The sequence below is a fragment of the Mastomys coucha genome, unplaced genomic scaffold, assembly GCF_008632895.1.
Source record: "Mastomys coucha isolate ucsf_1 unplaced genomic scaffold, UCSF_Mcou_1 pScaffold2, whole genome shotgun sequence".
Taxonomy (NCBI): Eukaryota; Metazoa; Chordata; class Mammalia; order Rodentia; family Muridae; genus Mastomys; species Mastomys coucha.
Genome location: NW_022196902.1, coordinates 11,838,621 through 11,859,384, shown reverse-complemented (window position 1 = coordinate 11,859,384; position 20,764 = coordinate 11,838,621). Strand labels below are relative to the sequence as shown.

Genomic DNA, 20,764 nt, shown 5'->3' with positions numbered 1-20,764 from the left:
GCCCAGATCTTACATGTGCTGCGGCACACCCATGCACCAACCTCCAGCCCAGATCTTACATGTGCTGTGGCACACCCATGCACCAACCTCCAGCCCAGATCTTACATTCCTACCATCTTAGTGATTTCAGGCCTCCTGTAAAACAGAAACTGTTGCTTCCGTCTAAGCATTCTTTTTCTGTACAGCACTCTTCTCAAGGTTTTCTCCCTCACTCTACAGGAAAGCTTCTTAGACACTCTATTGTCCAGTGAAATCTGCTTTTCCTTCTAAACAACTTGGAACAGGCTGTTATCCAGCAGCTACTTATTATTACTGAAAAACAGACTTAAACGCCCTGTCCTATAAGGATTTTGAGATTTGACATGTATGAGTGTTTCCCCTGTATGTATACCTGTATGTATCATGGTTGTGAAGCACCATGTGGGTGCTGGAAATGAACCCCAGTCCTTAGAAAGATCAGCAAGTGCTGTTGACCACTGAGACATCTCTCCACCCCTGAACCATTTTAAAAGAGATTAATTTTATTAATTTTAGAATTACTTTAAATTCTAAAATTTAAGTACATATATATATATATGTATATATATATATATGCTAAAAATAATTCTAAGGCATTAATATATATCATCAAGTAATAGATGAAAATATGCCAAATAACTATGGAAGGTTACCTGAGTACTTCAATAAATATCCAAATGAGTTTGGTTTCAAAATATTTTACTTAAAAAATATAAGTAATGCTCTATAAAAAAACATGTACAAGCTCCCACATGTGTTCTATCAAATTCTATCATAAACTTACATCCAGCTTTGAGTAGTTTCAGCTTTCCCTTCAAAGTAAAACATGTAAACATACTATATACATGAACTTACAAATACAAAGGTGTGTGAACAAAGCAGTCCACCACCGTGTCCTGTGAGGTGGTAAGGATGGAGGAGCAGGTGGTGCAGGAAGCAAGGCTAGCAGAGGGAAGCCCACAGCTGCTAGCCCGTCCAGGGAGGAGCCAGTAAGGACAATGCATTCCTTTGATAGTTCTGGCGTTTGCGGAGTAGATCCAACAGTGCCCACATGCTCCTTACTCATGTATCTAAATCGGATACTCTATAGGGTTAGTATTAGCTAATGTTCAACTTCTTTCATGAAATCAAAGCAGAAAAACTGCCTAAAAAGTCCGTTCTTTCACCAACGGCTGGCCTCAGGAGGCCCTAGGACAGTTCCTGGGCATCTCCTGTGAGTCTATACCCAATCAAAGTCTCCTTCCCGCCGCCATCCACGAGCACGTCGACCAGCATGTGTGGTTTATCGTAACCAGAGGAAGTGGGGGCCTTTCTCACAGGTACAGGGGCTTGCTCTGCCATCTTTGTTTCCGAGTCGTTGTTTGGGAGGAATTCAGAGTCAGACATGGAGCTGCCTGATCCTACGAGGCCACTGTCAGAGCCGTTTCTGGAGTGATAGGTGGTAAGGCTACCCGGGCCTGACTGGTTACTACTGAACAGGGAGAAACTGCCTCTTTGTATCGGGGTTGGAGGGCTGTCCGGGGTCATGGCAGAGGTGCTTCCTTCAGCAGCCATAGCCTTTGTTTCTTTGGAAAGTTCTTCATGCTCTGCTTGTTCTAGGTTGTCTGAAGCTATCACTGTAGAAAAGTGCTCACAGATTACCGTCTCATTCTCTAGGACAGCTGGCTGGCACGATGTGACAAGTGAATACTTTGATTCAGGTTTTGTCTCTGATGTAGCACTTCTGACCACAGAGAGCTAAGTAGAGAGAAAGTGAATAAAGAGAAAATTACTGAACTTAATGCCTGTTTAAAAAAAGGGGGGGGGGGCAAAAAGAAAATAATATATTTCAGAAAACATAATTAAAATAAGCTCATTACATTTTATTTTCTTAATGATTTTGATTTTTTGAGAGAGGGTCTCATGTAGCCTAGGCTGGTCTTAAAGTTACTATGTAGCATTACATGACCCTGAACTTTTGGAGACACTCCTTCCTTTAGGTCTCAAGTGCTAGAACCCCAGATATGAGCCACAATGTGTGTGTGTCTGTGTGTGTGTGTGTGTATGTATGTATGTATGTATGTATAGACCAAGCCTTACTATGTAGCTCTTCTTGGCCTGGAATTTGATGTGTATAGCAGGTGGCCTCAAACTCAGAGATCTGCCTGTCTGTTTTCTGAGTGCTGAGATTAAAGTTGTGAGCCACTACACCCAGCTTATCTTTTCTTTAAAATAGACTTGATTTAAGGTTAAAAATATAAAGCCATTCAATATCTCCTAAATGCGCGCCCACCTTCTGCCTGCCTGTGAAGAGACCACAGCAGTGTAAATTTCACATCACTGAGTGCGTCTTTCTTTAGAGTGATGTTTTCTTTACTAGACAAAGAACATGTTGAATCTTTCACACATTTTTATTTATGATATTATTTCCTCAGGACTAGTGATGGGAAGGATGATTAAAAGCTGAGCTGTGCCTGCAGTTTCCTGGTAAGGTGCATACAGTTACATCTGTCTTGCCACTGCTGTGGGGTCGGGTCCATGTTCCTGCTCTAATGAGGATGTGATGGATGGCTTATTACAAGGTAGCCTTCTCCTAGTGAGAAGGACATGCCGATCACACATGTACTGTCTACTTGTTGATAGTTCATAGCCACCCTAGAGACAGTTTTATTACAGCGAATGCCATCGCACCCTTTGAGTGTCTTAGACACTCTTCTTGTCATGTATGCAGCAATGTGTCATCTTTACACTACCTTTAAGCATTCTTTAAATCATTTCAAGATACTGGACTGTGACTGCACTTAAATATCAAATGTGATAGTTTCATTCGGGGCCATCTTTTCTTTCAAACTCCAACTGCAATGAAGTATTTGTGTATTGGAAGCTTTGGGGGGCCGTGGGTTGGGGCCGTGGGTTGGGGCCATGGGCTTTCCCACATGCTGCTCCTAGGACTGAAGCGTCGCCACCTCCTGATGAGTCATAGCTAACCCCCTGCTTCAGAGTACAGCAAGGTCTTTGCCCCTGGCTCTGAACCTATTTCATGTACACGTACACTGACTGAACCATTGTCGTCTCTTCCCCTTTAGCTCCTTACTAAACTTGTCAGTTTTCATCCTGAAAATTATCCAAAGGTACCTGGTGCACAGTAAAATACATGAGGCCTGGGGTGCATGGCAGTTTTTAGTGAAGAGAACTATAAGAAGGTTAAATAGAAAGCTATTTGTCAGGGAACATCATTTTCCTCAATGAAACTGAGTGTTGAAGGGACTGTCAAAAAAGGTTCAATTAATGTTAGCATCTATAATAAATAAATAATTAAGTGCATTACCAAGGACTTAGGTAGCATTATGCTTTTCCTCTTAAATGGATTCTTCTTAATATACCAACATGCAAATGCCAGGATAAGTATTGTAAAGCCAATAAGAAGAGCAACAACCAGAATCCAAAGTGAATCTAAGAACAAAAGGAACGACCACAGGTTAGAAGTTGAGGACACTGCTACTATGCGTCAGAATTCTTATTGCCGTTCTTCAGCCAATGTACACAGCAATATCATCAGAACACTCGTACGAACTGGACAGTGTGTGTGGAGACTCAGTGTGCATCACAGCCAGGTCAGACTCTCCCCAGTGCTGCAGCCCTCAAGAAAGCAAATCAATCAGTAGTCCTGCCGATCGTGACATTAATGAAACTCAAAGGGACCAGGATGGAGAGACACCCACAAAGCTGAAGCCATGGTATTGATATTTGGGGGTAACCAACAGTCACTGAATTGGAACATAATGCTGGCTGACAGGAGGGAATTCATGCCTGGCACTGGACATATGTCCAACTACCCATGTCTGACGAGGCCCTGGGAGCCAGAGGAGACTCGGCTACTGCCATTTTCTAACTCCTAGCTATTCTAAACACTCACGCTCCCTACACCCACAGACAAATGAAGCTCTTTTTTCCAGCAGACATGACCATCATAAAAGAGAAGTCATGACTGTTGATAACGCAGAGAATGACTGACTGTGGGGTGCCAGGCATCCTGGGCTACACTGCCAGGACAAGAGGCAGCTGGGGTACCTTCGACCACCTCTCCATAGCCCACAGCAGGGAGCTACCAGGGTGACAGGTCCCCTCAGTTCCTCTCCTTGGAAGAAAGTAATTCTGGTGACATTGCTGATAACTCTCTCTTTTTATTTATTTATTTTTTTTGGTTTCTCGAGACAGGGTTTTTCTGTGTAGCCTTGGCTGTCCTGGAACTCACTGTGTAGACCAGGCTGGCCTCGAACTCAGAAATCTGCCTGCCTCTGCCTCCCAAGTGCTGGGATTAAAGGTGTGTGCCACCATCGCCCAGCTAGATGATAACTCTTAATTCAGCCCTGCTCCTCAGAATCCCTTACCATTACTGATTGATTTCCTTTCTTGGCAGCTTGCATAACACTCCTTTCTTTTTTAACTGCTTTTCATAGTTCCCCTGGAAAAGTATATTTTTTTCTCTGAAGTCATTTGAATTAAAAAAATTGCTACTTTTGTTTTTTTTTTTTTAGCATAGGAAAGATATCGTAAAAAAAAAATCTTGAAAACGGAAAAAATAAACCAAAAAATATTAAAAAGTTTTATAGATTCTATAATTCTTATGAAGTATTATAAAGCATTATTAATATTATAAAATCTTAATGAAGTATGCAAAACAAAATGAAAAAATATTTTAAAATATTATATAAGTGCAGTAAAGTGTGTGGGTTCTTTAATCTAGAGGGAGAGGAAATCATTGCATTTATCCTAGTCAACACTGAAGGAAAACATGGATAGAGTGAACATGAATTAAAATCAGGGTTGATAGCAAGTAAGTCATAGGGGTTCAACAGGGCATGCGGAAGTGTATCTGTTAAAAGTTCTCTGTGGGCCGGGCAGTGGTGGCACACGCCTTTAATCCCAGCACTTGGGAGGCAGAGGTAGGTGGATTTCTGAGTTCGAGGCCAGCCTGGTCTACAGAGTGAGTTCCAGGATAGCCAGGGAATACAGAGAAACCCTGTCTTGAAAAACCAAAAAAAAAAAAAAAAAAAAAAAAAAAAAAAAAAAAAAAAAAAGGGGTTCTCTGTGGGAATTTTACCTTTTTAAACCATGACAAGCACAGGCAGCAGACATACTCGCTGCACAGTACCATCATGCTGCACAGACAAATCCAAGAGAACATCAGAGGGCACCAAGCCGCATCATGGTAGGACTGTAGGTCTTAATGGATGTGTGTGGACGTGCATGTGCGTGCGAGCCCACTTGTGCCCCAGACCCATCTAAGGCCACTGGTCTTGGTGGCTGGCGCCTTCACCCACTGTGGCATCTATCTCCATGGTCCTCTTCTGACTTTTCTCAAGTTAACATATTTCCAAATTACGATTTGGAAAGGAGATATTTATGTAGATAGTTTTATATATTTGTTGTGGATCTTTTCTTCCTGGGGTCAAGAGGACATCAGCGATCTAGTAGCTTTTTAAATTGGCTGTTGTACACTTCAACGCCTGAGAAACGATGTTTTGTTTCACTTTTGAGCTTCTCTAGGGAAAGGGACTAGTAGATATTTTTTTAAAGAAAGTCATATGCTTACATAATAAATCAGACTTCTTTTTATGCCACCCTACCTCAGCACTCTGTCTTTAGCTGGGGAAAGGCGAGAACTTACCTTCTCTGTCCTCATGGAGAAGGGGGACACACACGTCTTTTGATTTTTCTGTTTTAACTTGCCAGAAAGACGAGATTCCAGCTACTGCAGCACAGTACCTGGAGTTCAGCGTGGACACCGAGATGTTTAACTCACACAGACTTTCATCACAATCTTCTAGTTCGACCTTATGTTCTGTTTGTAGGATCTACATGGGAAAACAACAATATGAAAAGTGTATGGCTTCTTTAGCCCCAAGGGAAAACCACCGTACATGTCCTAGTCAGACACTGAAGGAAGGCATGTAGAGAAATTAAAATCAGCTTTGATAGCAAATAATGAATCAACCTGTGACTCCAACACAGTATGAGAAAGTACATCTATTAAAACAATGTATATGGGAACAGTATTGTTTAAAACTTGAATGTAAGCGTTCAGCTGGCTGTGGAACTAGCCAGTACTTGCTTTTCCAGTTCATAGGGTCCTAGAAGCAGCTGCGGAGAAAAGCTAAGCATCCCACAGAAAGCATCTGAATGCAGCCACATGAGGGCTGCACGCAGGCTTCCTGTGCAGTAAACACATAAACATGGATGACGCGTTCCCCTGTACAATCGGAGCTCAGTCCTTCTACCAGCTACCACACAAGCTCACCTGTGCTGGGGCCTGGATACCCAAAGGCAGTGTTGTAGCTTGTCTAGGTCCCAGGGAAGGCCAGTGTATTAAAGGGCTGGTGTCTGAGGCGGCAATACTGGGGTGCACCTGGCTGAGGTCTTTAAGAGGCAGGCCCTCATGGGAAGTTAAGCTTTGAGTACTAAATGTCCCTCACAGGCTTATGAACTAAGCCCAAGGTCTTCAGTTGGTAGCAATATTTTAGGAGGTTTTAAAAAGTTTTAGAAGTGTAGTCTATCTGGTGTAAGCCCATCATTCGGGGTTTAGCCCTTGAGAGTTCCTTGTCCCAGCCTCTCCTGTCTCATTCTCTCTCAAGACTTTTCATTCCTTTGCCACACACTGCTGCTGCCATGGTGCCCGACCCAAGGGCATACAGCAAGGAGACTATGAACTGAGCCCCCAGAAACTCAAAGTAAAATAAGTCTTTACTCCTTTATGGTGTTTCTGTCAGATCTGTGCTCCCAGTGATGAGACAATCATGAATGCACAGGCCCTGGAGCTTGAAATGTACTGAGATCCTTCACCCCACAAGCACGCCTCCCCTGTCCCTGCTCTGGCTTGAGACAGACTCTCTTGTGATAATGGTGTACAGCTTGGTGTGCATGCCTTGATCACGCGTCTGCCTGCCAGCAGAGGGAAGGGAGAGAATGTGGTCATGGTTTGTACAAGCCCTGCTGTGATGCCTGCTGTCCCCAGAGCTGAGCAGATGCAAACGTCACACTTTGTGTCTCTGAAACTACATAAACTTCCCCTTGTCAGTTTGGGTGTTCGTTCAGGTGACTTAAGGATGACTGACATGTGTATTACAGCAGCCGTTTAATGTGCCTAGCAATCTAGCGCAGATAGGAGGTAGGAAACCTAGCAGAAAATAGGGAGTGCTGTATGAGGAATCCTAGAAGGGACAAGGAAAACCAACTGGACCACAGGAAATGAAGTAACCTGCTGAGTGTGGAAAGAATAATAATAAGAGGTGACAACCCCTGAACCGGAAGAGCAGGTGGAAATGTTTGGCAAGGGGCATTCTGGAATAGTGCAGGTTACTTGCAATGAGCCACAGGTAAGCAGCATTTCAGGAGAAAAGAACAACAGTGAACACATCCTCTGTTGCCCTCCGCATGCTCTCCCAGCACCTCTCTCCCCAAACCCACTGGCCCTGTTGCTATCCCCACATGCCAGCTGTACCTGTCTTTCCTAGGTCCTATGCTTCAAGTGATACCCTTACGTGTAGCAGCAGGGGTCAGCTTCTGACCCTAGCTCTGACTCTAGTTCCCAGCTCTCCTGCAGGGTCGTCTGAGCCCTCCACTGAAGGCCACTGTTCCATCCTGTAGGCTGCCTACACCCTTTTCTGTGGCACTGAGATTTTCCCAAGCTTGTCTGTACTGTTCGCTTCTGTAGTTCTGGGTACTTAGAAGGCACACAAAATAGACTTAATGAATATTATATAAATAGCAATGCACAGAGTGGAGGGAGCACAGTTTGAATCAAAATGTGGATTCTACACCGCTGTCAGAATAATATAGTTATGGCATTGTAGTGGTACTGTTAACTTATCTTTAAAAATAACCGAGGTCACAGCTGTATATTATTTTACATTCTGCATATTATCAGTGAGGGAAAGAAAAATCCTAAGATGATATTCATCTCCCCAGGAGAGAAATAGGTATATATAGAGAGTAATGTCCTAGGGAGGGCCCGGCAACCAAACGGGCAAAGAGAAACATAAATGCATTCGTCTGGCCAGTGTTGGCAATTAACTCCATATCTAGTCCCTTCAATAGTTATTTATGTAGCTTTTTTTTTTATCAGACTCTATGACCCATGAATCTTATCTGCATCCACATGAACGGTCTGCCTTCATTACAGTTTATGAGAACAGCTTGCACAAGTGATAGATTACTTCCTATTTTGAAGGAAGATGAAAGAGAAACACTCACCTCCCCACTCCTGTTATGTTCTACATATACAGTATAGTCGAATGTGTAACAAGTACTTCCATCACCAAACATGGTTCTCCGACTTTCTCCATTTACAATGACCTTAGGGTGAAGTATGTGGACAATGAGCTGGTCTTCCTTCCTTCTGATGTCCAGGCCAGGTGGTCCAACTTTTCCTAGGGAACAAGGAAAGCATAATTCCTCCCAGCACAGCTACTAAAACTACCCACGCCAATGGATACATTTAAACAACTGCAAAGATCACCAAGCTGTTCTAAGAATACAAAGCGCACTAAACCTCTGACAGAAGCCTTACCTAAACTCTGCCTCGGTGACTGACTTTCACCTCTGATGTCTTTAGGAAAGTGCCATTAGTGATAAATGTTGCTTTTTAGAAGATGAAAGGCTGGACTGGTTGTGTAGGCCTATAATCCCTGCTGTGAGAAGAGTGGAGTGGAAGAGCAGCTGAAAACGGTTTGAAAGTGTTAGTGGAGGTAAAAACAGCAGACTGGAGATGCAGCTCTATGGTAGAGCACTTGCCAAGCAATGTAAGGCCCAAGGTTCATTCCCCAGCACCCAACCACCATATAGACATACAAAATAGACACCCAAGTAAATACCTTCTCCTTTGTTTTTGTAGCTTAAGAAACTTGTTTTCTAAAACTGTTTCTGAAAAGGCCCTCTGTCTGTCTGTCTGTCTACCTATCTGTCTGCCTGTCTGCCTGCCTGTCTGTCTGACCGCCCGCCCGCCCATCTATCTATCTATCTATCTATCTATCTATCTATCTATCTATCTATCTATCTATCTATCTATCTATCTATCTATCTATCTATCTGTGTGCATGAGTATTTTGCTTTCATGTGTACCTACACAACGTACACATGTCTGGTGCCTGAGGAGGTCGGAAGAAAGTTTTGGGTTTTCCAGGAAAGTTTGGGTTACAGACGCCTGTGAGCTGCCATGTAGGTGCTGGAATTTGAACTTGGTCCTCTGGAAGAACAGTCAACGGTCTTACCCACTGAGACATCTGAACAGCTCCTAGAAAGGTACTTAGTTATCTTCCTCACCGAAACCCCATGTCTTTTCACATCCACAAATGTCTGGCAGGGTGGTTCTGTAAAAGTTTGCTAATGGTTCACTTCTTGGCTCTGAGAATCAGAACTGCAGACTGAAGTAGTCTGGGCATCTCCCTGTGTCTCTGGTGTGTGTGCTTGTGCAGTGAACACTGGCGTGTGCTTCTCATAGGCACTGCACACATACTCTCTCCCACCCAGATCTGGTGATGACTCTGAATTCAGTGTTTCCCTGGCATACTTTCTGGGACATAGTAGGTCCTTGATAAATGTGTGGCAGACAAATCTGACACAAGTATGGCACATATTGGATGGATCCAGAGAATAAAAAATACCTAAAGCAAGTAAAGGAAGGGCCCATGGAAAAGCCAGGGGGACCCAAAAAAGCTGGGGCAGAATCAAGGCAGTGGATCCTGTAGGTGCCTGAAACATGGAAGTGACAGTCATAGAGAGTGAGCTAGGGAGGCGAGCTGGAAGGGATGGCATGAGGGCCAGCAGGTAGGGCACAGGCTGAGGTGGGATGCCCTAGCACAGAGCAGAACTGATACTCAATATTGTACATTGGAAGTGAGAGCTGAGACAGGATGCTGGGAGTACAAAGAGCTGAGAACCTTGGACTCAGAAACATAAAGGAACTCTACATTTCTGTTTCTCTTTGGACAGGCTGGCTTCAAACGCTGCACTAACTCATGATCTCCCCTACCCGAGCTGCCTGCCTGCTCCCTTACAAGTATGGATCAGTACAGCCTGCTTAAACCCTAAAAGCGTTAGTGTATTATGTTGCTAGTTACACTTATAAGGTCTCTAAGGATTTAAGGGAGGTAGGAGGAATGAGCCCAGTGGCCAAGTCCTCAGTGAAATAACTTTGAAATGAATTTCCCAGTAGATAGGGAGAGAAAGGCAGATGTCCTCCAGTGCTGAGCAGCACTGGTCAGGATCTGAATGGACTGGATGCTAAGTGGTTTTAAAGTGGCAAACTGAAGGCCAGTTCAGTGATGTTTTCTGGAAGAAAAAGACTTTGGCTTCTTAAATTGTCATATGCTATTAGACACTTGTTGCGACTACCAATAAAAGCAAACATACAGAGAAATGTAAGTACTTCAAAATTAAAACGTATCCATGTAGGAGCTAGAGAGATGGCTCAGTGGTTAAGAGCAATGGCTGCTTTTCCAGAGGACCCAGGTTGGGTTAACAGCATCTACATGGTTGTTGGTAACTATCAGTAATGACAGTCACAGAGGATCCAACGCCCTCTTCTGGCCTCTGAGGGCACTGCATGAATGTGGTACACAGACATACATGTGGACAAAGCACCAATACACAAAAATAAAAAAAAAAAATTGAAAAGTTACGTGTGTGTACAATCTACTTACCCTTTCGGCACATAATAAACTCTTCTGAGTATGCATAGTTAGATTCTTTTTGTCCAACCTTAGCTTTAACTCTGGCCCAGGCAGATAGATCAGGATATGTAATTTGTTGATAGATATTACAACAATGATCAGAAATGTTGGTGCAGGCATCAGTCCAGGTACCCCTAAGACGAAAGGGAAGAGAAACATGCTAAATCATATTATCACATAAACTTTGGCTATCCACCCATGTTTTGATTTTCATCCAGTCCGCTTCTTTGAAGAGCTGAACTAAAACAGGACAAGAATCCAGATGAAAGAAAGAGACCTTATTCTTGAGTTAGAGGCACATTTGTAGCACCTGAAATCAAGCAGTTGTGAAATCCATGCCTTTGAGCACCCATCTGATGTCACAGAGAAAAGATAATGCTGCATCATGAAAAGTTGCTTGCTTCATGTATGAAATTCATTATTCAAAATATCATGTAGCTTAGGAAACTAGCTGGATGATAAATTTTGTGGTGAATGTACAAAGGCTTCGTTCACTGTTTACAAAAAATTCAATTTAAAAAATGGATCAAACAACATAAAAATTACAAGTTACTTTCAGGCTATATGTAGATGTAGTATATATATAACCCAACTCCCACCCCTAATATATATATGCACACATCTATATTTATGTGTGGTGTGTGTGTGTGTGTGTGTGTGTGTGTGTGTGTGTGTGCGTGTGTGTGAGAGAGAGAGAACTTTTCAGGATCTGAAAAAGCCAAGAAATATGAAATATTCCTGTCCTAAGCATTTGAGATAAGGTATACTTAGCCCTTGCTGTAAATTCCTTATAAGAGACAGGACTCATACAATATATTTCATAATTAAATTTTAAACTCTGCTTAAAAAAAGTTATGGATCCTATTAATAAAGATGTGATTCAATCACAAAATCAAACACATTCCAAAGCTCTCACTGTGGTCAGCTTTGGTTTTGTTTTCTTTTGAACTGTCTTCCTAGTAAGATGTACAGGTATGACAGGAAGGCCACCTGGGTATCAGCTTCACTCACCCAGACTTAATGTTTGGAAGTTCCCTGTCCACACAAGAGCTTTTCATTGCCCCAGCTTCATTGTTAATTAATGAAAATATAGATATGGGTTTCTTTCTCATCATTATGTGCTTAATAATGTTGCTGCTTAAGCTGTCCTATCCTCTGGCCAGGAAGAGCCTACTTCAAGATGCCTGTTGGATCCCTTCGACATGGCCCACCATCTGTCAGCCACATGGAAAACTTTCTAATTACCTTTCTGTCTGCAGGTGAAGGCTGTTGCTTGGTTACAGAATGCTTATTTATTTGAACAAGTTGGACCTCAGCCCAACAAAGAGAACAAAAATCTTCAAACCAAACAAACCAAATCCCCTGAAATCTCCATAAAAATCTTCATTTTGCTCCTTGGCCTAACCCTGAAATCAGGATTTCTCAAAGGAAACCATGAGGTTCTTATTGGTCCCCACAACATAGTTACCCATTTCTGCAGGAAGTCAATCTCAGGCACTAGCTTCAGGGTTTACAGACTAAGACAACACCAACAGCTCATCTCATTCATCTCTTCCCTAATGGAGTATACTGCATGTGCCTTATGTCTTATAGAACTTACTCTTTATTGCTATTTACAACAAAGTCTGGAAATCAATACATTTAGCTCCCTAGAAATCTCCTTCATATTCTACGAAGCTACTGCGTTAACCCATTTCTGTAGCAGCCATGTGCTCGATCTCCTACTCAGTCTCAGGCTGTATTTTTATAACAGTGTATCTTACCAGTAAGTTCCTAATGTGTAATCAACAGATCTAAAAGCAAACACTGGTTGAAGAGACAGTTCAGTCAAGTGCTTGCTATGTAAAGCATGAGGGCCTGAGTTCAATCCCCAGAACCCATGTAAAACAAAACAACAAAAACCCCCAAAACTCCCACAAGTTTGGTGGTGCATGTTCATGGTCCCAACACGAGTAAAGCAAAAACAGATAGATCCCTGGGGCTTGTTGGCCAGTCCACCCAGCCTGCTTGGCAATGTCCAGGCAAATGGTGCCGGGGGATCCATTTGAGGTTGTTCCCACCTTCCACATGTATGTGTATATTCATACATACACTCCTGCATACATATGAGCATACATCCCATCCATGCATACAACAAACACAACTGCGACATGGGAGCTGGGGATGTAATGCAGAGGTCGACAGCTTGCCTAGCATATATAAAGCCCTGGGTTTCATATCCAGCACCATAAAAATGCGTCAAGGTAAGCCGACTAAGTTTTGTCAGATACGTGTTCTTCCCCCATAGCAGGATCTATTTTGTCTTCACATTAATTATGTAGGAGGGTCTCTGTCTACCTCAGTGTTCAGAGTTTTAATGTTGTCTTAATTAGTGATTATTGATGGGGAAGGGCCCAGCCTAGTGTGGGTGGTGTCATTGCTGGGCTGGTGGTCTTGAGGTCCCTAAGAAAGCAGACCACGAGGAGCAAGGCAGTAAGCAGTACCTTCCCTGGCCTCTGCACCAGCTCCTGCCTCCTGGTTCCTGCCCTGTTTAAGTTCGTGTCTTGACCTATTCCTCTGATGAACAGTGATTTAGAAGTATAAGTCGAACAAACCCTTTCCTTCCCACATTGCCTTGGTCATGATGCTTCACTGCAGCAAGGGTAATTCTGACAGAGTTAGAATAGCTCTTGAAATATCTGTGGACTTGTGTAGGAACAGGGTATTCATGACCTCCTGGAGTTCTGTCCCACAGGTTATTTAAAGAAAATACAAGGGATGGATTTGAGTGCTAACACCTTTGTCAAATGACCAGGCTGCATGATACCAAATCCGGGATAGTTACTGACCATGATCTGTATGGTAGATATAAAGATTGCCTTTTAGCAATTTCAATTAAATCATGAGAAGACAAATTCACATTGAAGTCTTGTTTTCCATTTGAGTTCACTTGAGCTGCAAGTATTTATTCCTAGTGTTATGGGGTCTGCTTAGAGCCAACACAACTCAAACCCCAAGTCAATGCAGAATAGAAAAGTATATTGTAATCAAGCTGCTGCTGATCGATCGGGGATGCAATGTAGACTCGGGAGCTGAACTGTGATCTTGAGCCAGAATGTTCGAGCTTTTAAGCTTGCAAACCATAAACATCTGAGCAAGTTACAGTCACATATTTTCCACCAATGAGGATTCAGTGATAACGCACTTTCTCAGAACATTTCTTTGTGGTACACTTATCCTCTTCTCATTGGTTGGTTTATTCAACAGTGGTAGGGTGACTTGCTTAGTATTCATGTCTCAACCAGGATGTCAGTTATTCACTTACAGATCTCTCCCTGCCAAGCAGGAGGTCAGTTACCCAGGAAGGTCTTGGGCTCTCAAACTTTATTTGACCCCTATTCAAAATGGAAGTTTTATTCAAAATGTCTTCAATTTGGTTCTTTCTTACACAAGACACTGCTAAACTAATGTCAAGTGGTGTTTGCCCTCACTGCTATCACCTGATTTATTTATTCCCTGGTAATAAATCTTAGTTCCTTAATAAATCTTAGTTTACTAAGAGACTAGAGAGAAATCTTGGAAGTTAGTAGTGTTTCTCCACTTCACTATTAAAAAAACTAATCAGCATTCTTAGCATCTTTGTGACATCTGCAGACAGTTGATAAAGTTTAGTGAGGATCACAGAAGGAGGGATGGCAGAATGTGCAAGGATTCAGATTAAAACAGAATAGAAATAATAAATGAACAATACTTACGGATACATCTTTACCTGTACAGTAAAAATAGGAGTCCGTGACATGCTTTGGTATTCCCAGCATACCTCAGGGTTCAAGTTATAAGACTTAATTAGAACATTTGTCGGTACAGGCACTGTAAGAGATTAAAAAACAAAATGGACCACAGTAAGAAACTAACATCAGCAATAGAAGACCTTATGTGATGGAGTTAGACAGATAGATATGTTAGACAGACAGACATGAGCATAAAAGAGGAAGTTAGTACAGCAGGTGATGAATTACCTCAATCAAAGCAAACTTATAGGATGTGCTTTTATTGAAAATGTACAGGAGAGCTCTGATTCTTTTTGAATATGTAAACGCTGCCATGATATGAGCTGTGGTAATTAATCTCTACTGTCCTCTCGAATTTATTTAGAGTCACCCAAGAAAGACACCTCTGCATGTGCCTGTGAGAGTGCTTTCTGGAAAAGTTTATCTGAGGAGAGAAGACCCACCCGGATGCAAGAGTTCAAAATCAGCAGTTTTCCACCCATGGGTCATGACCCCTGTGCTATCACTCAATCTCCAAAAATATTTACACTGTGACTTATAACAGTAGCAAAATTACAGTTATGAAGTAGCAAAGGAAATACTTTTAAATGAGGAACTGTACTAAAGGGCTGCAGTGTTAGACTGAGAAGCACCACTTTAAGGGGTTGTAGACTGAATAAAAGGAGAAAGGGGTTGGAGGATGAGTGAGGATCATCCCCATCTCTGTCTTCCTGACTGTGAGCTCACTGTGACAAGCTGACTCCTACTCTCTGCTGCCATACCTTCTTTACTGCACCCCTTAGATCGTGAGCCAAAACATGATCTTCTTTCCTTGAGTAATACTTGCTGTGGAGAGCTAACAGTGGAAATAGCCCAAGAAAGAGAAGTGTCTTACAGCCAACAAAGCTGAAAGGAGTCAGAGATCGGAAGAGTGCTTCCACATTAGTCATGGAGATGCAGAGCTTGGAGTTTACCCTGTTGGTTTTCAGCCTTGCTTTGGCCCAGTGTTTCCTTGCTATGGTCTCTTTCCTCCCATTTGGAATAGTAATGTACATCCTGTACCACTACATGTTAGAGGTATGGGATCTGCTTTTTCAGTCTGATTCACAGGGGATTACACTTAAGAGATTGCATGAATATCAGAAGTCTTTGAACTTTTAAACAGGGCTAAGACTGTTATAGACTAATGGGGACCTCTCAAGTTGGATCGAATACATTTCTGCATTATGGGTGGGGCTCAAGAAGTGAAAGGTGAATTGAATAGGAATGATTCTTGTAGGCTCATGGGTTTGCATGAACGGGATTATTAGGAGGAGTGGCCTTGTTAGAATGGGTGTGACCTTGATGGAGGAAGTGTATCACTGTGGAGACAGGTTCTGAGGTCTCAGATACTCAAGCTAGGCCTGATGTGACATTCACTTCTGCTGCCTGTGGACCAGGGTGTAGAGCTCTCGGCTCCCTCTGCAGCACCATGTCTACCTGCATGCTGCCATGCTTCCCACCATGAAGATCATAAACTAAACCTCTGAAAGTGTAAGCCAGCCCCAGTTAAAAACAAAACAGAACAAGAAAAAACATGTGAATTGTAGAAAGATGAGTGTTTGCTCTTGAGCAAATTTTAAATTTCTTATATTGATCTAGATAATTTTTTGTTTGTTTGTTTGTTTGTTTTGTGACAGGGTTTCTCTGTAGCCCTGGCTGTCCTGGAACTCACTTTATAGACCAAGCTGGCCTTGAACTCAGAAATCTGCCTGCCTCTGCCTCCCAAGTTCTGGGATTAAAGGCGTGCACCACCACTGCCCAGATTTAGATAATTTTTTTAAAAAGCCAATGTACATCTTCATATATAACTCAAATAATTTAATACTTAAAACTACCTGTTAAAGTAATGATATATGTGTTAAGAGTAATAGTTCATGCCTATCAAGCGCTGCAGAGCAGATCTCAGATGGTCCTCACACTGAGTGTGTACTTACCCTATGAATGGCATGCAATTACAGTACATATTACATCCAGGAGAAAACCAAACCTTAGGAGAGGGAGGTAAGGATGACAGTGTACAGTGTTCTGTTCATTTTAACTAAACAGCATTGCAATTATTTAATAAAATAAGGGATGTAAGTAACCTCAACATATAAAGTGCAAGTGGGAATAATTATTTTCTGATAATTTCACAAACACCTACTTCATGCATTAAAGCTCGATTTTAAGGCTCCATTGCAACTGTATAAAGACAGTGACTTTATAATAATAAATTACAGTAAGTCACTTGTGTAACTTGGACAGGAAAAATGGATATTGTGCATTTTGATTATGAATCCTTGGGATATATAAAATAAAATTTCCCTTTCACAAGAAAATTGCACACAAACCAACTCCGTACTCTCAAGAAGTTACTTTGTTCTGACCAAAATCTCATTCTCATTATTCGTACAATTATGACAAAGCCATTTATTGCTCATCTAGTGTAAAAATTGACACTATTGCTGCATGTTGCTAAATTTTGGATACTAGTTTTAAAAAATTTTATGTGTTTTCAATCTCTTAGTGGTTTTGTTGTTGTTGTTGTTTGTTTGTTTTAGAATCTAAATGCCATCTTTCAAAATCTGTAGAGACTGTGAGTCATAAGTTTACGCTTTAATCTTAACTTTAAGCAAAAGAAGTTGGTGTGCTGGGCTAGGGCTATAATTCCAGCATTCAGAAAGCTGAACTGGGGAGCTCAGTGGGAAGCAAGTGTGGGCTACACAATGAGATACTACTTCAAGACAAAATACATAAACAAATAAGAACAGCAGAGGGAACACGACACAATCTAAAGAAATGGACTCAAAAATATACAGAAGCATTATAAAGTGCTAGGGTATAACATAGATGGGCATAAGTGTTACCACAGGGGGTACAAACTAGGTCACAGAGGAGGAGCTGCCTGGGCCAGGCAGCTATGTTCTCTCCACCCACACCCAGGCAAAGTCCAGCTGACCCGTCTCCTTAATATTCCTGCCAGATTTCCCCTCTCCTCCATTACACAGCCATTTCTCATGGGATCTCCTGACACTTGAGCTCCAGCTTCCTAAGGGGCTTTCTCCCTCAAACTACTTTATATAGTGCCTGGCATTTCTAACTAGCATTATCTAACCTTGCACACCACCAGGTGACACCAGGCATGGTGGGCACATTATATCCCTGCCTCAGTCCCTGAAACTCTGTCAGGGACAGTGTGCTTCTGTTTCTGAGAATTCCTACACACCACACCTTTCAGCAATGTCTTTTTCACTTGGTTGGCACCCAACTAAGCTAGAGAAATGAGCCTTCCTCTGGGATTTTGTTGTGAGAGAAGTTTCGAGATTTTAAAACCCAAAGGCTTACAGCACATGCAATTCCTGTCAAGAAGGGAATCTGTCAATAACCAGTACACTAGAATAAAAAATGGTACATGGTAGTGCCTCCTCCTCCTCCTCCTTTCCTCTTCAGTTTTGTTTGTTTGTTTGTTTGCTTGCTTGCTTGCTTGCTTGAGATGGGGTTTCCCTGTGAAGCCCTGGCTGTCCTAGGACTTACTCTGTAGACCAGGCTGGCCTCCCAAGTGCTGTATTGAAGTGTGCATGACCACTGCCCATCAGTGGTAGCCTTCTTGTGTTCCAAATTCCTGGAGCCAAGCTGATATCTCATTTTCTGCCATCTTGGAGTCTCTGAACCATAACCTTCTGTTTCGGGTTAAGCCAGCTAAAGCCACATTTCCATCCCTTCCTGTTATACACAGCAAGAATTCCAGTGGTTTCCTTTCTCTCTCCTGCCACAAAGTCTATGTTGAAACTCTCCCACTAGCTGAACATACCACTTCATATCCCTGCAAGCACATTCTCTCTAAGCCTCTGGTTCTAAGTCTGGGCTACATTTCTCTGAAAAACCTTCCCAGAGTCCTCTGGATGGGGTTTGGTACCGCATCTTGATTTCCAGCAGCCTGTAACTAAATTCAGTCTCTTCTCACAGTGTACTTCAATGGCCCACAGGGACAGGCGGCTCCCCCGGGAAATGGATGGTACTGAGATGGCTGAGAATCTGTACTCTACCACCTAGTAAGTGGTCTCTACCACTTGGGCAGCCCTGTGTGCCTCACCATGGATGCAGATACCAGTGGCACCTTCAGTAAAGGTGGCTGTGGAAATAGATGAAAGTGCCCAGCACTCAATTAAGTCACAGCTATAATTTGTCTTCCTAGCCCTTGGTACCATGACTATCCTAAGGGATGACTAAAGATTTGTTAGCTTGAATTTTTTTTATACATGCATCCTATATTTAATTAAAAATTTTAAATTACTAAAGCACAAGATTTTAATAAGGCATTTTCATACATATTGCATACCTACCATTATTGCTTCTAATTCATCCCTCAGTTGCTCCTGGCTCTTTGTTTCTGGTCACCTGCCTTCCCCAAGAGTTCAAGAGTCCTCTCTTCTGCATTAATGTCCCATAAGTTTTATTACCCTGCTTTTGCTTGTTTTAAACTCTCCTTCCTCAAGATCTCTTCCTTCCTTCTCATGGTCTCCCTGCCCCCCCACCCCCCCACACACACATCTGGGGTTTATTTATCATAAGAAAACATGGTACTTGTCTTTTTGAATCTGGCTATAACATAATTAACACTATTTTCGATTCCATTGTTCTGCAACTATGATTTCAGTTTTCTCTATAGCTAAGTGGAATTTCAGTTTGTACATGCACCCCACTGTCTTCATCTGACATCTAGGTGGTTATTTCCTAGCGACTGTGAATGGCTTGTCCTTTGAAGATCAAGTCAAGGCAGAATTGGAATTTGCGCACTTAACTGGAGCTCTTGGAATTCTTAAGAGGGGGTTCAAAGCTGGAACTCACCTGAGAGTTATAGAGGTCTCCCCATGCCTTCCAGCAGGTAGATATTGAGAACTTCTCAGGCACTTACGATTAGGAATTGGGAGGGCATGAAAAGTTTTATTTCTGTCTCTAGAGCTCTAATCACAAAGAAGGACTATCCTCAGCATATATGTCCTGGGAATATATAAGCAGATGAAATCAACTAAGGAACTAAGCTATGAGAAGAACCCTTGCATCTCAACACTTTAATACTTAAACGCCAGCCTAACAAATCACAATCTCTTAGTATCAGTCGGCACCCCTTTCTTCTCTCCTTCAGAGGATTTGGACAACAGACGGAAAATAAAGTCTGTGAAGTAGTGAATCGTACACACAATGCCAAACGCTGCCCTGGAAACTAACTGTAAAATAGACCACAGATGTGTATTGTGTTGGCAAAGAAGAGGCGAAAGCAGCGTGTAAATCGCGGAGACCCCGGCGCCCCCGTGGGTTCCAGGACTGGGGGCTGCCTTGCCCAGGGCGGCGCAGCAGGACCGCAGGGACTTCCCAGCCGGGCGCCTCCTCCGGCCTGGCTCCCGCCCCAGCCCGCAGCGGCTAGGAGAGATTACCGGAGGGCGGCTCAGAATCCTCGGTGCTCGCCAAAGCTCCACTCCCGGCCGCAGACAGCATCAGGACCACCGGCAGAATCATCCTGCCAGCTGCAGCCCACGGGCCCATTCCTGAGCAAGGGACACCTCTGACAGGGTGCCCGCGCGGCCCGTGGCCAGGCCTGGCGTCACGTCCGCCGCCGCAGACTGGATAGCCAAGTCCGCCGGCCGCCTGCCTGGGGAGCGGGGTGGGGCCAAAGCTTACCAGACCCGCAGGAGCTGTGGGGGCGTGGCCTAGGGAGGCGGAGCCTCACAGGGCAGAGGGTAAAGGCAGCTCGTCAGGGATGTGAGGCGGGGTCTACACAAGGAGGCGGGTCTTGGCGGGTCTAAAGTGGAAGAGGAGGACACCGGGAATAGGCGCGGTCTGCACTGGGGGAGCAGGGCACACCCCAGCTTGAGCAGAAACATTACACTACATTGGAGGAGGGTAAACTGTGAGCTCATCTCGGTATTCAGGACCTGGACTGTGGATGCGTGTGAAACTCTGACCCGAACGTTACCTTCTTTCATCTTGACACTACCTTCTGCAATTCTTCTTTCTGTTTATGTAGTAACCTGGGGTTGCAGATCTTTGCCTCAGTCCACAGCCAGACACCATGCCTATCTCATCCCTCAGCGTGAGGCGTCTTGGAGCCTGAGATGTTAGAAAACTTACAAAAATCCTTCTCCAGGTCCCACCAGTTTTGTCTGCGGAACTTAAACTTCTGGTTTTCAAGACAGTTCAGACTCCCACAACACAAAACCAATGTGCTTGGCTAAGCACTTTCTTCTGCTTCCTCCTCTTCCTCCTCCT

At 43.2% G+C, this 20,764-nt stretch overlaps 1 protein-coding gene across 2 annotated transcripts; it reads right to left on the bottom strand.

The window, feature by feature from the left end:
• Positions 1 to 700: 700 nt before the first annotated feature.
• Ifngr1 (interferon gamma receptor 1) lies at positions 701 to 20,167 on the bottom strand. 2 transcript variants are annotated; one of them, XM_031380523.1, is made up of 7 exons: positions 19,933 to 20,167; positions 14,462 to 14,576; positions 10,698 to 10,861; positions 8,251 to 8,426; positions 5,669 to 5,855; positions 3,326 to 3,450; positions 701 to 1,755 (listed from the first exon to the last, which is right to left on the bottom strand). In XM_031380523.1, exons 1-7 carry the CDS (start codon positions 20,039 to 20,041, stop codon positions 1,207 to 1,209), a joined length of 1,425 nt encoding a protein of 474 aa, XP_031236383.1. In that variant the 5' UTR covers positions 20,042 to 20,167; the 3' UTR covers positions 701 to 1,206. The 2 variants fall into 2 exon arrangements, with proteins under 2 accessions (XP_031236383.1, XP_031236384.1); XM_031380524.1 differs by lacking the exon at positions 19,933 to 20,167 and adding an exon at positions 19,346 to 19,484.
• Positions 20,168 to 20,764: the final 597 nt, after the last annotated feature.

Bases quoted from the DNA above. Each gene is read 5' to 3' on its own strand.
- Ifngr1 (XM_031380523.1), bottom strand. From the start codon at position 20,041: ATGGGCCCGTGGGCTGCAGCTGGCAGGATGATTCTGCCGGTGGTCCTG. The intron at 14,577-19,932 runs GTAATCTCTCCT...AATCTCTTACAG, and splicing joins GGATTCTGAGCCGCCCTCCG to TGCCTGTACCGACAAATGTT. The intron at 1,756-3,325 runs GTAATGCACTTA...CTCTCTACTTAG, and splicing joins TAATGCTACCTAAGTCCTTG to CTCTCTGTGGTCAGAAGTGC.